Genomic DNA, 17,492 nt, shown 5'->3' on the forward strand with positions numbered 1-17,492 from the left:
ACTGATCTTTCAGTGAAATGCAAGAATTTCTTATTTTAGGTGGTCTGAAATTCTGAGATTACTTTGATCTTGCTGTGGAAAAGCTAAATACCAATTCAGACATTTTGGTAACAAGGGTTACTGTTTTGAGGACACGTGCACACACAGCTTTGTCTGGGCTCAAAATGTGCAAATTCAAAGTGCAGACACCCAGGGCTTATTTGGGACTTGGATGGCCTGGGAATTGTTGCCTTTAAATAAGCAGAAATGGATAATAGACTAAAGGATTCAGTAATGATTTTTTACTGGGAGGGCTCATTCAAGACCAAGCACACACTGAAAAAAGAGACTGTATGGCTTCTTTAACTCTCAAGGAGGAAGTTATTGCTGTCATATTATCTTTTTCTCAAATAAAGGAGAAAATTAGCAAGACTTGCAGTGATGGTTCTAGAGAAAGGCCAGGAGCTCGAAGAAGCTAAGCAAAGACTGAGAGGGAGAAGAGCACAAAGATGATGCGTGGCAGCAAGGTTGTGGGTATGTCCATGCCTTACATTGCTGTACAGCACAAGAATATCCTTTCTATACCCATGTCTGGTCCTGTAAGCTGTCTTCAGTGTTCTGTCTGAGCAGCTTTGGGCTCAACTGAAGCAGTTACTCCACTGTTACAGTGGATTTTCCATGTTTTGAATCCTTTAAATCAAGACTAAGACATAAAAGGTGTAGCTATGGCTGCAATTAGGGACTTTGTGCCACAGTTCATGATAGGGTTTTCTGATTGTTATTGCCAATAACAATCCAAGCAGGTGAAGCCAAAACAGATGAACAGATTAAATAAAACTTACTGGACTTGAAACTCTAAATATATTTGCACAGATAGTATCAACATGATGTAGGAGGTCATTTGTAGAATAAAGTGTCATCTTTCACTGTGGGAGCTAAGTAGTCCCACTGAAGCCATGCAAGTATACAGGTGGTAATGTTAAGAGTAGATGTATATTTTTAATTTAGTGAGGGCTAAAAACCGCAATGTCTATCGACTTTTGTTCCTATTTAAATAAGGTATTGACAAAGACCAGAAGGCCAGAAACTGGGTGGTAGATTTGATCTCACAGACATGAAAGTGAGTTCTAGTCATGGCTGTTGATTTTTCTTCTAATGTATGTTTGAATGAAATATTAAAATTATGTTTGTACTTTAGCAGCTGACAGCTGCAGAGACATCAGCTGCAGAGATCACTGGAAGATTCAGCAGTGCAGTGGAATTAGAGATAACCACAGAGGAGTCGAGCCTTTGACTCTGAATTCCAGCTGTTAATTTCTTACTTCAAACACTTGCAAAAAATTATAGCCATTGCCTCTCCTTAAATTTCCCCTAGCCATATGCCTGCTTGCCAGGTTCTGAGAGTTGAAACAAAGCCAACTAAAAGATGCGAAGATACCTGAAAACACATTTTTCTACCTCATAAGCTAAAAATATTTTCATAAATTAAATAAAAATTGCTACAGGCAGTTTCTGGAACAAGCACACATACACACTTTCATATATGCATTTTCTAATTTCCTTCCCTCTTTTTTTGTTTATTTATTATTCCAAGGGGTTTAAATTACAAATGGGTTCATAACATTAAATTTGGCATGTATCATTACTACTTAAATCAGAAATATTCAGTATGTGTTTATCTTCTTTCATGATTATATCTGAACAGTGTTTCTATTGTTAGTGTTCTCTCATATTTACTGTATACCAACCACCCTATTCAGACAGAAGGAGAGATAAAAACGTGGCACCTTTGTTTACCATTAACTGTCACTGGTTTTTAATCCCAATCCCTCCTTTCTGTGGCAGTTTTCACTGGGTGAAAAGGGGCTGGTGGCTGAGGGACGTGGGGTTGTGTGTGCATGAAGCACAGGACATGGTTTGCAGAGGGCTCTACTCACCTTTCCAGACAGCTTGTGATTCTTGTTGAATCCTTCTAGAATCTGGTCCTTGTCCTCTGAGGTTGGGAAACATGGCCTAGAGCCTGCAATAAAGAACACTGAGCAGCAAGGAGCAATCCTGCAGCCAGCCTGGGAGCTGCATGTTGCCAGTGTGTTCCTGGGCTGTCTCATCAGCCAGGAGCCCAGGGCAGCTGCCTCTCCTGGCTCACAGTCAGGACAGGGCTTCCCCAGGCAATGCCTTCTCTTTTCCTTGGATGGTGGCAGAGAAGGACCAGATCATATCAGAAACTGTGGCTTGATGTTCAGTTACCAGTAATAAAAAAAAATCTTTGCTTAAAGAGATACCAGTTCAGTTCTGCCAGCTCCACTGTAGAGTCTTAAACCAATACCTGGCGTTTCAGAAGGAAGTATGTGCATTTGTTTGGCATAGGGATCTAGAAACAAAGGGAAGAAAAGCAGAATACCATGACCTCCTCTTTTGCAGCATCCCGTTTAATCTGTGCTTCTGAGTTTAATGAGGTAGCTGATGGCAATCAGAGGTGCTCCTTTTGCCCATTGCAACTCTAGGATGAACCCCTCAGTGATCTTAAATTCATCCTCTGGCTGCCCTTTCCTCACGACTAGAGTGAAATGAGGCAATAACCTCATTTCATTTGCACAGCCCACAAAACTTGCCACTGAGGTTAGAGACCTCTGTGCTGCTAATTTAAGCCTGCTGGCTCTGAGTTGGTTTCTTCTTCATAAACTGTGTGGAGCTGTGCTTCAGACCCCCCAGGTTAGAAACCACAAAAGTAGATGAATATTAGAAATTTGATGCCGATGATTTTAAAGAAGAGACAATCTGTTCATGCAGCATGAGAGACAAAAGTATGAGGAAGCAGTATGGTAGTATGGCTTTATTTTTCAAACTCTGCAAGTCGCGATACATTCTAAAGACAGTATTTTGGACCCAGTTCCTAATGAGATTCCAGATATGGCAGAGTACAGACACCTCAGCAATAAGGACTAAAGCTGATTCAGTGAACTTTACGTAAGTATGAGCAGCTTAAATGCATCATAAGCAACCCCCTCCCTGGAAGTGTTCAAGGCCAGGTTGGATGGGGTGTAGAGCAACCTGATCTGGTGGGAGTTGTTCCTGCCAATGCAGAGGGCTTGGAACTAGATGATGTTTAAGGTCCCTTCCAACCCAAACCATTCTATGATTCCATGAGAACTTAAAGAACATACTGTATGCCGCTCATGTTCCAGAGATGAGCACAAACTGATACCAGAGACAACAGAAAGAAAATACCATTTGTAAAAGCATGATACAGACCTAAGCTGTGTGCCAGAGAGAGAAGTGGTTAAATATATGGGCTTGTACATCTGCACTATTACTGTATACCTATCAGCATATGAGGTAAATTATTCCTACTAGGTGCCTTGAATTTATTGGGAAAAAAAGTTTGCTGGATATTGCTGAAATGAAGTTGCCTTTTGCTTGCCAGCTAGGAAAAAAATCATAACAGAGTAAAAAGATTTTGGATAACACTTTCTTAGAATCTAGATAATAACAAAACAGTTGCTTTTTTTTGATTTTGGAAATGAAAACTAATATTGGCATCAGCCCAGAAAGTTAATATTCATCTGCTCTTCTCCTACACAATAACAATACTGCAGCTATGTGTCTGCAGGTGATAAAGTCGCTACACGGACAGTAAACGCTCACACTTATCTGAAACTGTGAGCCAAGTGAAACCCCAAAGGCTATTTAATCACCTAAACTGAAACTTCATTTTCCTAAGTGCTGTGACTGTACTGACTTTCATGGAAGTCAGTAGGTCTAACTCATGATTTTATTCTCCCTGTTTTAATATTGCCTTCAAATACATTTTGTGTGTGTGTGGGGGGGGGTTATTTTGTTGGATTTTTTAAAATTTTATTTCCAGTAGGAGTGTTCTTAAATGACAGAATTTCTATTATACTGCTGAATCTTTTACATTTTAAATGCCATTTGTGGGTGAAGAAAATATACCTTATAGGCAAACCCAAGAATTTATTAGAAGTATAATTTAAATTTTAACAGTGCAATCCAAGAATCATTATTGGTTGAGATCTAATTAGTACATAAAATAATACTGCTGTGCAGAAAAAATTTTCAGTAACAATGCTAAATTGTTATACACAAATGCCTTAGTGTCTACTGCTTTTCTGGTGTTTTGTCCACCCTCCCCCTGCTTGCACAGGTCCTGAAATGGGCAGTTTGAATCTAGTGGAGGTGAGTGAGGGCACTAAGGTGTATCATTGTCATCTCATTTGCTGACACACTTTTAGACCTTGCTGTTCCTTCACTGATATGAAGCTCCAGGTTACAGCCAAGTTCACTACACACTCTGCCTTTCACCTGCTAGATACTTCTTTGTTTTCCTTGTTGCCCCTAAAAGCAGTTTTGTCCAGCCCCAGATCTGCAGTTCTCCAGCTGAGCTCTGGTTAGTTGTTTATAGTTGTGAAGTCTCCAGTGCCAGCCTGTCCCCACCTCTCTACCAATGGCAATACCATATTATGAGGCTACAGGATAACAGAGGTCATGATATGCTTCAAGTATACTTCATACATTATGGGGTATATATGTAGAAAAGTTTAAATAATATACACTTGAAAGGTAGCTATAGTTTGGACTGTCAAATACTTATTTTTCTAGTGAGCTGTCCACTCATCTCTCTGTTATAAACAGTAGCACACTGCTGGGGTTAGATCTTTCTGTTGTGCTTTTGTTTTATGCAGTATTTTCCAGTCTCAGTAGTTGTTTGATGAGACAAATAAGACAGTATATTGCACATCTGACAGAACTGGCATGCTAGTTACTCATTATCAGGAAATATTCATACAGATCAGAAAAAAGGCTGAAGTTTTTTATAAAATTCAGATGCAAAGACATAGTCCAATAGAAAATTCTGTACAGTGGAATATTATCTGCAAATCAGCAAAAGGCACAGTAGGAGCACTGGGACAAGAACAGGAGGCTGTTTTTGTAGTCCTGTTTACTTATTTCTAATGCAGAGTCCACAGCTCTCCATTCGTTTGTCTTCAGGAATATGCAATTTATTTCCCCCTGTGTATTTCTGGGTGAGAGTACGTACGACTTAACATGAGATACCAATCCAGAGATGTGTACTGGGCACTGTGAACTGAGAGAGTACACCCATAATTTTTTTTCTCTTTGGGCACTTTTTGAATACGTACGATCTGCAAGGGGGATGGTTGCAGATGCAGTGTGAGGGATTATGCAGCTGGGCCTTTATTACCTTACCTGGTGACCAGGAGCGCGTGAGTTGCATTTGTGATGAGGCAAAAGGAGAGTATCCTCCTTTCTCTTATCTTCTGCATCTGTAAACTGGCACTTTCTGTATCACTGTGAACATTAAGAACCAGGTGCAGAAGGCCAGGTTTTCCCTTTGCTTGTACTGTTAATCCATTTATCTCAGTATCACAAAGAGTTAGTACAAATCAGCTGCTCTTAATGCTTGGGTCATGCTATTCCCTGCTGATAAAATTTCCATTTCCCTTCCACTGTAGAATAGGTTGGCACATGTAGGAATTCCTGGAAGCTAAGTTGTATGTATGATTTATCTTTCAGAGGCGATTCTTAGTTTTGAATATTTTTTTCATTACCCAGATAGGAAACTTTCCAGCCTTATAAAACTGGAAAAAAAATTGAAATGATTCTCCTGGGGAGATGGCTGCCCTGGAATGGTTTTCATATGAAGGAAGCCCAAGTCACTCACAGATTTTCACATTTCCGATTCCTCTCTCTTTTAGTAATTCAGGTGTTTGTTGCACTAGCCTGTGGGATACAAATCCAGGGGTATGAATGGGGACAGGGCCAGTATGTGATTAAGAGCAGTTCATCAGCAGTCTGCAGTGCACAAAGGAACCACTCTGGCAGTAGCCTTACTGATTCTAGCACTAGTGCTAGACTTTCAGTTTTGGCAGTAATGAGCCATGCTATTTAGCCATTTTCAAGTGACTGATGGTGGGTGCAGATAAGCAAGCAAAAAATTTCTTTCAGTGCAGCTTCTCCTCAGCTGGGTTACCACATACTACTAAAATATGCATAATGATAGGTCAGAGCTTCCACATTTCCACCTTGTCAGCTGAAATACAGCAGTGGTGAAAACTGGGCTTGGATTGATTCAGACAGATTGTGCTAAAGGGCCTGCACTTGCAGGGAGTGAAAACACTGTGTGGATTGAATAAGTAGAATCCAGATACATGAAATGTTTGAAACTGTCAGGCCTCTTTCTTGCCTGTGAACTGTTTTCCAAATTAGTGACAGAAGTTGTAACTAGTATTGCAAGGTTGCTATATAATATATGCACATTCGTGTGCTTAGACTATTTTGTACTATCAGCTGGTACAATGGATTCAATATTGTCATTCTGAACACATAATTACGTGAAGCTGAATTAAAAATCATAGTGAAATATTGAATATAAAGAAGGTATTCTATTTCAAGTTGTTCAGATAAACTTAAAGGATGAAAATCCAATAACGGGAGGTTTTATAATAGAACCTTTCTTTTTTATTAATTTAAGCCTCTTTAAGGGGAAAAAATATATTGTGAAAGCTCATATTTAGGATCTCGCTTTTCTTTTTTTTAACAGGACTGGGAGTTTCCACATTTTATGGGTGATGTTGAAGTGAATCTTCCAGGCTTGCCATCTGCACACATGCAGTTCAAAATACCTTATTTCCAAAAGATCTTAAAAGAGGAGTATCACATACATATAACAGGTATGTAACCTTACAGATTTTGACACAGTCACACAGTGAAGTGCTTTGGTGTAATGAATGTATGCCAACATGTTCTTAAACACACATTTTGTGTGTGTGGCTCATATTACCATTTTTCTATCTCTTTATCTCTTTTCTATCTCTTTATCTGCCCATGTGTGTATCATCCATTTATAAACATCTCAGGGAAATGAAGAACCTGCATCTTACAACTCAGAGGAACCTGCTGTTTTTCATGGATTTCAGGAACATTTTGTAACCCTAAGTAATACCTAATGTAACTTCAGAGATCTTTTATCTAAAATTACTCTCCAGGGGAATTAGCTACTAACCAGACACAGACAGTTAAATACCCTCAAATAAAACAGAATTGCAGTTACTGAAATGGATGGTACATATAGATAAAAAGTACCTCACCCTTGCATACTGTGAGACAGTATTTCAATAACAGTAGGGAGTGAAAAAAGAAGAAGGTTAAATAGGGGTAAATAGCTTGGTTTTACCTTCAAGCTATGCAGAAAGAAAAAAAAAAGAGTGTAGCTCCTCTCTCTACATAGGGAAGAGTTGGATAATAATGGATAGCAAAAGAATGAGGGTGTGACTTGACAGGGATCTTTAACTGCTAATATAAACAATCACAGCACATCAGCACAATATACTGGGCAGGTATAAGAAAGATGAGGGCATCTAGTGACATAGCCATACGAAACTCCTGCAGAGCAGAGAAGAAAGGAGCATTCAGAAGTGATACAAAGATAAGGCCAAGAGCTAGCAGGTGAGTCACAAACTCACCAGGCAGGAAAAGCCAAGGGAAGAAAATGTGCGGAGGAGGAAAGAATGATGAACCCAGGACTCAGTCAAGATAGGCTGAATGAGGCCTCAGAAAAGGTATTTTCAGCAGAGAAGGTAGAAATCTGTGTGATCAGATTAAAAACCAAAAAAGAAGAGAAAATGAGTGCAGATGTTGCCTGCTGGGTATTGCATGAGGCAAGGTAAATGGGCCAGTATGAAGTACAGATGGAGGGGTGAAATTTTTTTCAGAAGTGGATGCTGGTACCCTGCTGGAATACTGAGAGAGAACAGACAGACAGTGGGAAGACAGAAGGGATGACACACCTGAGTGAGACTGTTCAAGGCACTAATGGTTTATGGAACAGAACGAATTGAATGATCTCATGGTCAATGACTAAAACAAGTAGAGAGGATGGGATATGTACATTATGAATATATTTTTCTCTCCCAAGTGAACAAAAAGGGAAAGATAAGGGGAAAAAAAATGTATAAGCATCAAATACTTGATGAGCATGAATTTGGAGGGGCTCAGCCCCATAAGGCTCCCAGATCATAGAATCATAGAATCATAGAATCTTAGGGGCTGGAAGGGACCTCGAGAGATCATCTAGTCCAACCCCCCTGCCAGAGCAGGGTCACCTAGAGTACATCACACAGGAACTCATCCAGGTGGGTTTTGAATGTCTCCAGTGAGGGAGACTCCACAACCTCCCTGGGCAGTCTGTTCCAGTGCTCTGTCACTCTTACAGTAAAAAAATTTTTTCGGATATTCACCTTGAACCTCCTATGCTCCAATTTACACCCATTACCCCTTGTCCTATCACTGGTCATCACCGAGAAAAGCCTAACTCCGTCCCCCTGACACTCACCCCTTACATATTTGTAAACATTGATGAGGTCACCCCTCAGTCTCCTTTTCTCCAAGCTAAAGAGACCCAGCTCCCTCAGCCTTTCCTCATAAGGGAGATGTTCCACTCCCTTAATCATCTTCGTAGCTCTGCGCTGGACTCTTTCGAGCAGTTCCCTGTCCTTTTTGAACTGAGGGGCCCAGAACTGGACACAATACTCCAGATGTGGCCTCACCAATGCAGAATAGAGGGGGAGGAGAACCTCTCTTGACCTACTAACCACACCCTTTCTAATACACCCCAGGATGCCATTGGCCTTCTTGGCCACAAGGGCACATTGCTGGCTCATGGTCATCCTCCTGTCTACCAGGACCCCCAGGTCTCTTTCACCTACACTACTCTCCAGCAGTTCAGCCCCCAACCTGTACTGGGACATGGTGTTGTTCTTCCCCAAATGTAAAACTCTGCACTTCCCCTTGTTGAATTTCATCATGTTTCTCCCCGCCCAACTCTCCAACCTATCTAAGTCTCTCTGAATGGCAGCACAGCCTTCTGGTGTGTCAGCCACTCCTCCCAGCTTAGTGTCATCAGCAAACTTGCTGAGGGTACATTCTATACCCTCATCCAGGTCGTTGATGAAGATGTTGAACAACACCGGTCCCAGCACCGACCCTTGTGGGACTCCACTAGTAACACACCTCCAACCAGATTCTACCCCATTGACTACAACTCTCTGACTCCTTCCTTTCAACCAGTTCCTAATCCACCTCACTTCCTGGTCACCAAACCCATACCTGATCAACTTATCCACAAGGATGCTGTGGGAGACGGTGTCAAATGCTTTACTGAAATCAAGATAAACCACATCTACCGCTCTACCATCATCTATCCACCTAGTAATTTCCTCATAGAAGGCTATGAGGTTAGTCAAACATGATTTACCCTTGATAAAACCATGCTGACTGCTCTTGATGACCCCCATGTCCTTGATGTGCCTGGAGATAGTCACAAGAACAAGTTGTTCCATCACCTTTCCAGGGATGGAGGTGAGGCTGACCGGTCTATAGTTACCCGGGTCCTCCTTCTTGCCCTTCTTGTAGACTGGAGTGACATTTGCTATCCTCCAGTCCTCAGGCACCTCACCTGTTGCCCATGATTTACTGAAGATGATGGAGAGTGGCCTAGCAATGACCTCCGCCAGCTCCCTCAGCACCCTTGGGTGCATTCCATCTGGACCCATTGATTTATGGATGTCCAGATTACTCAACTGATCCCTAACCCAATCCTCATCTACCATGTCAAACTCTTCCTCTATCTTGACTTCTTCTGGGGCTATATGAATCTGGGGCTCATAGGGAGACCCTGCAGGAGTGAAGACAGAGGCAAAGAAGGCATTCAGCACCTCTGCCTTCTTTATATCCTCTGTCACCAGGGCTCCCACCTCATTCCTCAATGGGCCAATATTGCCTCTATTGCTAGTTTTGCTAGCTATGTACTTGAAAAAGCCCTTTCTATTATCCTTAACCTGACTTGCAAGGTTAAGTTCCAAGGAGGCCTTAGCTTTCCTAATTGCCTCCCTACATCCTCTGACAACAGTCCTATATTCCTCCCAAGTGACCAGCCCCTCCTTCCATGATCTATAGATTTTCCTTTTCCACTTAAGTTTGCCCAGTAGTTCCTTCTTTAACCATGCAGGTCTCCTAGCACCCTTACTAGATTTCCTAACCATTGGGACACTCTGATCCTGTGCTTGCAAGAAGTGGTCCTTGAATGTTGACCAGCTATCTTGAGCTCCTTTATTTTCTAGCACCCTGTCCCATGGGATTTCCCTTAATAGATGATTGAGGAGACCAAAGTTTGCCCTGTGGAAGTCCAGGGTTCTGGTCCTGCTGGGTATTTTGTTCCTTCCACACAGGATATGTACTCATATAAAATCTGTTTTGTTGTGATTACATCAGCTCAGTTAAGATTTTATTAGCATTTAAATTCTATCACCATGCCTTACAAATTAGGTAGTTAATATTGTACAAACAAGGCAAACAAATAATTATCTTACTGTATTGCTTAATAATCTACCTGGTCTTCTGACATTTTTCAAAAAGAATTTTCAGCTTCAGTACAATACATTTTTTTTCTACTATGTTCTTGTTTGTTACACAGTTGTCAGGCTTTTCACTCTCAGTCTATCCTTCTTTCTCTCTTTCTTTACCTTTCTTCTTTTAGATTCTGTAGTATTGCTACATTAAAAGAGAAAGCAAGGAGACTTGCTATTAAGGGGAAGAAATTCAAAGTAGAGTGAAAAGTCATAGCAGTACTGTGAATAATTAGAATGCAATGATTCTTTGAAATATAAATATGTGTAATTTTGTAGGAGTGTAAAATGGTTTGGTTTTTTTGTCCCTTGTTTTTTCTTTCTGGGTTTCAGTGTTTAGGAGTAAGGTAGGACAGGTAACAGCTTCTGTTGTTCAAATTTAAAAAAATGGAAGAGAATATTTCAGATTATCCCATATTTTGTTTTATTTTTATTTTTCTATTATAACCACTTATTTATTTGTTTATTTGTTTTATCTAAATGTTGCATTTTAAAATGCTTTTAAATTCCCTCTTTCAGAGGTTTACCTTTTCTGAATTCACAGCTCAGCAAATCTGCAGGAATTCAAAACTGTTTCTCTACCACCACATTTGTTTTTATTATGTATGTCTTCAAAAAGAGGTTATTCTAAACATTACAGATTTACCTATGGATAAGAAATCATGAGTTATAATATTATCTTTTCCAATCCTTTCAGTTCTCAGTTTTCTCAGTCTAGCCTTCTCTTTGACTCAAAGATTCTTCCAAGTTTAGTCCACATTGAAACTTGTTCTGGTTCTTCTACTCCAGAACACTTTACCTATCTCTATTTTTTCCTGTATTTTCTTTATTTTAGAAATTCTCTATTCAGTCAAATCATATATTTGCTCTTCTTACAGCACTGCTTTTCTTTAGGTTCCACTGTAAAATCATTAAAATAAGAAGCTTTTAAAGGCCTTTCAATAGCCCTTGGAAAAGGTCCTATGTATATATTTTGGGGGAAAACCTCCCAAAATCTGCATGGAGTGTTTAGACCCTATGTAAAAAAAAAAAAGGAAAAAAAAAAAATAAGTCTTGAAGGCTGCTTTCTCTATTCTCTGTTCTAGAGAAGTAAAAGCATGGTCCTTTCTTTGGAAAAGAGAGGAGAAATTGATGAGAATTAAAAGGCCTGTTCTTAGCAAAATCTTAGCAGGTCTTCAAAAACAGCTCAAAGGGGAGTTTTTTTACTGATTTATGTAAATAGAAAGGCAAAGTTGTCAGAAGCCCAATACAAAATATGGAGTAAAGTTCTTAATCCCCACTCCTAGACATATTATTATTATTAAATCAGAGTAGTTAGGTTGGAAGGGATCTTAAATATCATATAGTTCCAACCTCCCTGCATGGGCAGGGACACCTCCCAGTAGACCAGGTTGATCAAAGTCCTGTCCAGCCTGGCCTTGAACACTTCAGGGATGGGGCATTCACAACTTTTCTGGGCAACTTGTTTCAGTGCCTCATGCCCCTCATGGTGAAGAATTTCTTCCTAATATATAATCTAAATCTACAGTCTTTAAGTTTGAAGACATTACTGCTCATCCTGTAGCACTGGTATTAATAAGTTTGCAGAAAATGTTTTGACATTTTGGCATTTTTTTCATTAACACTAATAGCATTAGGTGTAACAAAAGTGTTAGTTTAAAATTCTGGATACAGAACAGAAGTGAGAATATGCTCGTTCTATATGCATCTGTATAACTGCAATATCTGCCTGCCCGCGCGGCTCTATGCCGGCTCCCTCTCAAATCCGCCTGCAATTTAAATCCTCTCCGGACACCGCTGCCGGTGCTGCTGCCGCTCTCTCTTCTGCGCTGCCGCGTGCCCTGTAGTTACTCAATTTTATAAGGAGAAGTAGTGGAATGGGTGCACAGAGGAGTAGGAACTTGATAGGGTGGGCTGCACCATCAGATGCAGAAACTCAGGATATAATTAATGTAGATGAAAAACCATGGGTGGTAGAAGAGTGACTGAAGAACAGTTTTGCATTGCAGAAGAGAGAGGGATATTGATGACAATTAGGGAAGAGCAAAGAATAAGCAACAGCAAAAAAAGCATAAATTGGGGATCAGAAATACAACTGCTAGATGTGCTGCTGTTTGAAAACAGACAAACTAAGAGAAACCAGTATTTATGCATTGTAGAGTCTTCTGCAGAGAGGACTGGAGGCCTTTCTGATTTTCTGGTGAGAAGGCATTCTTTTAACGAGGATGAGCTAATGAATAGGGGCTGAGGAATATTTTTCCCTGCTCAGCATTAACAAGATTCATTTATTAGATGCACTAGACAAATCAATCCATTTGACTGCACATCACGTAGTCTGTCTACTGAGTGCCTGTTCTATCCCAGTGCTACACCACCCTTTAGGAGATCTAATAAACAGCCGTAACACATGGCACAAGGACCTCCCTTTGGGTAAGTTTCCTTGAACCATCTGTTCTTGCCATCAGTTCTTGTCTTAGGTTAGGGTATCGTCTTGGATCACTTTCAAGCTCTAGTTATTGTGTGGATGTGTAGATACTCCTAATTTTTTACTCAAATCAAGGAGCTAATAAAAGAAAGAGAGAACTGGCTCAATATATATATATAACAAGATGAATGTAATCCAATCTAAAATGAAGGTAGAGAGTAATGCCCATGAATGCAACTGCAGCAGATGATATGGGGGTAGGACACTGATAATGGCAAGAAGCCGGCTGTATTTAGGCCCTGTTTAATACTTGGCATCCAGAATGTTAAATATAGGATATATTTTCAGTAGCAAGCAGGAAAAGAAGCCTAAACCCCAAATATAATCTATGACCTGTGTCCTAATTTGTAGAATCTGGAAATCTTTCTCTCCCAAATAGCAAGGAGAAAGAAAAAAATGGCTGAAATAACATTTACAATATTTTTTCCTGGCATATTTTATTCTTCATAATTTCTTTGACAGTCTGTTTTTGTCCCTGTTGATTGATATAAATAAGGGCAGCCCTAGGACTCCTCAGGGCAGTCCCATTTGATGCTGAGTTGCTCTAATGAGCAGCAGTAAAATAAAAGAGACATTCAGAGGACCAAAGGACTTTAAACGACCTTTCTGTCGGTGTGTGCTTAATGGCTTTACACAAATTCTGTAGAGATGAAGGATTTCACAGTTACATGTTCTGTGTTGCCAACTCTCCTGATTTTATCACAAATTTTAAGACAGTTGCTTTTCTTGTTGTTTGTTTTTATTTTTGCTATTTTGTCTTAAAGCCTTAGCTCCGGAGTTCAGCGACTACATGGGAATTTAAGCTTTCACAAAATAAAGCTCATAGCTGCAGAGAAAAAAAATAAAACATTCCTCTGCCTATATCCATGTCTAAAAAAGCAGATAAATAAAACAGTACTTAGTGTATTATTTTTAACCCATCTTGCTACTTTAAATAATATGCTTTCTTGGGCCTGACATAAGATTTCTGAATATTCTAAGTTGGTAGTAATATCAAATTAACATCTGCAGTCAGTAGCTGATATGATTCAGTGTAATTTTAAATTTACTATCAAAATCGTATCTTATTTTTACTGGTAACTGAGTACCTCATTTTCCTCACATTTCTTTACATCTAGGAACTCCTAGCAAGCATCTACTCAGTATTAAATATTTTTATCCTGTTTTTATAGCTTCTTTTATCTATGAACATCAAAAATAACTTGAATTCCTGGATTTGCTTAACTCATCTAGATTTCCCTTGACAGATGGTTCATTGCAAAGTGTGTGTTTACCTTCTTAGGCTTCTGTTTATGAAAACACATAGTCTAATCTAGTTTCTGTAACACCCAGGGAAGCTGATAAAACTTAAAAGTAAATTTTGTTACTTCAGATTCTTTTATGCTTAAAAGGCACCAGTGGGGCTTGGCTGCTACCCTTTAATAGCAGCACTGGAGATCCAAGAGCATCTGCTCTCGAGTATGCAAATAAGTTTCAAATAGGAAACATTAAAGTTTGGGTATCAAAACAGATGGAAGATTTTTCTAGCTGTTTATAAACATGTTTTTGAGTGCCTATCTAGCCAGAGTGCCCTTCCACCCAAAGGAGAAATCATCACCTTGAAGGCTGGCGGGTGCCTAGCATGGCTGGCTTGCGAAGTTAAATCAGAAGTGTGTCTAGATTCAGGCTATGCATCGCCTACACAGGGAAGTCTAAGGCAGCCTGTGGGCAGGAATAGACAAGTCAGAGGAAAACCAAAGCTGTCTGTGCACACAGATGTGAAAAACTCTCAGAGGATTTGTGGCTTAGTTCAGCTGTGAGTGGTCTGTATGCATGTATCTAGCTAGTAACATAACCATGACAGGAGATACAAAGAATGTTTTGAAGGTATCTGTATGTTTTACAGAGGTGTCCAAATGTTCTTAGACACAAATTGCAATTGAGATAAGAGTCTAAAGTCAACATTTCCTGTGATAACCTTTGGCTGTGGTTGCAGAGCACAAGGCCACTTAAGTCTAGCCTTAATAAGTGGAATTTTCACATTTCCTCTTGACCACAGGAGAGATGCTGAGGACTGGCTCCTACAGAAACTCTAGAATCAGCAGCTGGTTTGAAATATTTGGACCTGTGGAATCTACCTCAATTGCCCAGTAAATCCATTGCATGTGGGATTGTCGACTGGTTGCTGAACCTCTCATAGACCTTATCAGCCTCTTTAAAAATGACAACTACCCAAACATCTCGTTCAGGTGGCAGTAAGAGATGCCTTTCTGGAAAAAAATAAAAAGAAAAATCCATGCATTTTTCACCAGGAGAAGGCCCCTGACATTCATATGCAGTGCATGGTTGTTCAGCATCAAAAGGGAGTGGAGAGTGTTTCTAAGCTGGGTCCTTTATAGGCTGATGTTCAGAGCATGGTCCTATTACGCAGGTCCAAGCTTCCACAGGTGGAGATTGTTCTAAAGTCAAGTTTCCATTCTGGTGCATTCCCTAGCCCTAAGGATACAGCCCTCCTCCACAGCCATGGTTTCTCAGAAAACAGGGATCAAGTTTTCATCCCCAAATAGTGACTGTAGGCTGTAATACATACAAAAAGGTTTCACATTTCACATCACAGCCTCACAAGGACACCCAGTGGGTGTTCTTGGCTAGCTACATACATCCAGTTTTTCTTTGGGGGGATTGTTACTGCACCAAATTTCAATGTTGCACCACATTTCCAAATACACAAAACCAGATTCTTGACTCTCCAAATGTCATGTGTAGCATGTAAGGATGGCAATGCTGTGAAAGCAAATTAGCCAGATTGTTTTTCAGTAGTGGATGGGTGAACAACACAGCCTATTTTAGCATCTTATTTTCTTCATTACAGCTTCACTGGAGAGTGTAGGCATAATCCTTTGCAGTTTGCTGAGATGAGTGATTAGCCTTCCAGTCTTGAGTGCTGATCTTTTTACATCTTTCCATGTCAAAATCTGTCCATGGAAAATCCACCTGCTCCAAGAAGGGCTAAATGGTGCCAGGCATATGCCAGTGTTCTTGTCCACACAGGTCTTGCAGGAATTCAACCAGCCCTAGAGCAATAGTGGTACTGAGCCTACAGAAATTGGTTAAGAGACAAATGAAATTACTCCGTTTTGTGGGGCTCCGTTTTCCTTTACACCTTTTCATCTGGAATGAAAGTTGAAACACTGTCAAAGGAATTATAAATATATATAAGAAAATTAATATGCATAGCTTCATAATATATTTATTCTGACCCTTTGCAAAACTATAAACTTGAGCTTGTTCATGTGCATAATAGACAATTATTTCATATGCATAGATTATATACATGTATAATGTTAAGGACTGGTCAGCATAATAAGACCCAATACTTGTCATGGGGAACTATCATCAAATAGATGTTTGTGAGTGGACACTGTCAGACCTCTTTGGTCATTTTACTTCAACATATCTATCACTGTTCTAGAATCTTGTTAGATTGGACTTGGCTGTCACACCTGCTAGTACAGCAGTAAAGTACATCTTAGAAGAGGGACAGAAAGCAGAGGACACTGTATTCTAGAAAGTGGCAAATACTTTCTGTAAGTAACCAAGACAGCACTAACTCCCAGTCATTTTGTGTTTAAGGAGATCAGTGCAACCCTTGGCTACAGGGAATATTGAGTAGGAGTAGGAAGATGTCATCATGTTCATATATGGTTATAGTGAGCCTGTTACTCATATACAGGGTTCAGTTCTGGTGCCAGCAGTTTTCAAAAGCAAAGGAAAGATCATAGAGCTCATCAAGCATGACAGTGATGCAGAGGATGGAAAAAATTGTCTAGAAATGAGAAATTTAAGGAGCTTGAGAATATCCCCTGTAGAACAGAGGAAGATCTCACACAACTAACTGCCACTTAGACATATGAGTTGCAATTCATCTTAGTTAACTGGGATGTCTGCATCTAAGCTCTTTGTCTAGGCACCCTTTATAGTCCCCACTGTCCCAACGATCTGAACAGCAGAGCCTAGAGCTGTGCTTCTGCCTGCCTAACTCTGTCTAGGAGCTGAGTGAGGGAGTTCCACATTTGTGCTTCTTATGAAACAGGAATAATTGAAATGTTTATCTCTCTTAGATGAGGTGAGCACTCAACTTCTTTACATAAGAGGAGTGGAGCCTTTTTTTAAACAGATCCATCTTAGAAGAGATTCATAATTATGAAACCACAGAGTAGGATAGATCACACAGAATCACAAAATTATTGAGGCTGGAAAAGTCAAGTCCAACCTATGACCTAACCCACCACACTGGCTAGACCATGGCACTAAGTGCCACATCCAGTCTTTCCCTGAACACCTCCAGGGATGGTGACTCCACCGCTTCCCTGGGCAATCCATTCCAATTTCTGATCACCCTTCCTGTGAGGAAATCTTCCTAATATCCAACCTAACCCCTCCCCCCAGTGCAGCTTCAGGTCATGCCCTCTCATTCTGTCACTAGTTGCTTGGGAGAAGAGCCCAGACCCCACCTGGCTACAACCTCCCTTCAGGTAGTTGTAGGAAGTGCTAAGGTCCCCCCTGAGTCTCCTCTTCTCTAGGCTAAACAACCCCAGCTCCCTCAG

The 17,492-nt window shown here is 40.3% G+C and overlaps 1 protein-coding gene across 1 annotated transcript in view; it reads left to right on the forward strand.

Moving 5' to 3' along the window:
- TMEM117 (transmembrane protein 117) overlaps positions 1 to 17,492 on the forward strand; it is a 198,031-nt gene that overhangs the window by 176,444 nt on the left and 4,095 nt on the right. Inside the window, exon 6 of the mRNA XM_010006285.1 lies at positions 6,560 to 6,689. Coding sequence (XP_010004587.1) covers positions 6,560 to 6,689 — 130 coding nt within the window. The remainder of the gene's footprint in view (positions 1 to 6,559; positions 6,690 to 17,492) is intronic.

The sequence above is a fragment of the Chaetura pelagica genome, unplaced genomic scaffold (assembly GCF_000747805.2).
Source record: "Chaetura pelagica isolate M959 unplaced genomic scaffold, ChaPel_1.0 scaffold108, whole genome shotgun sequence".
Classification (NCBI taxonomy): Eukaryota; Metazoa; Chordata; class Aves; order Apodiformes; family Apodidae; genus Chaetura; species Chaetura pelagica.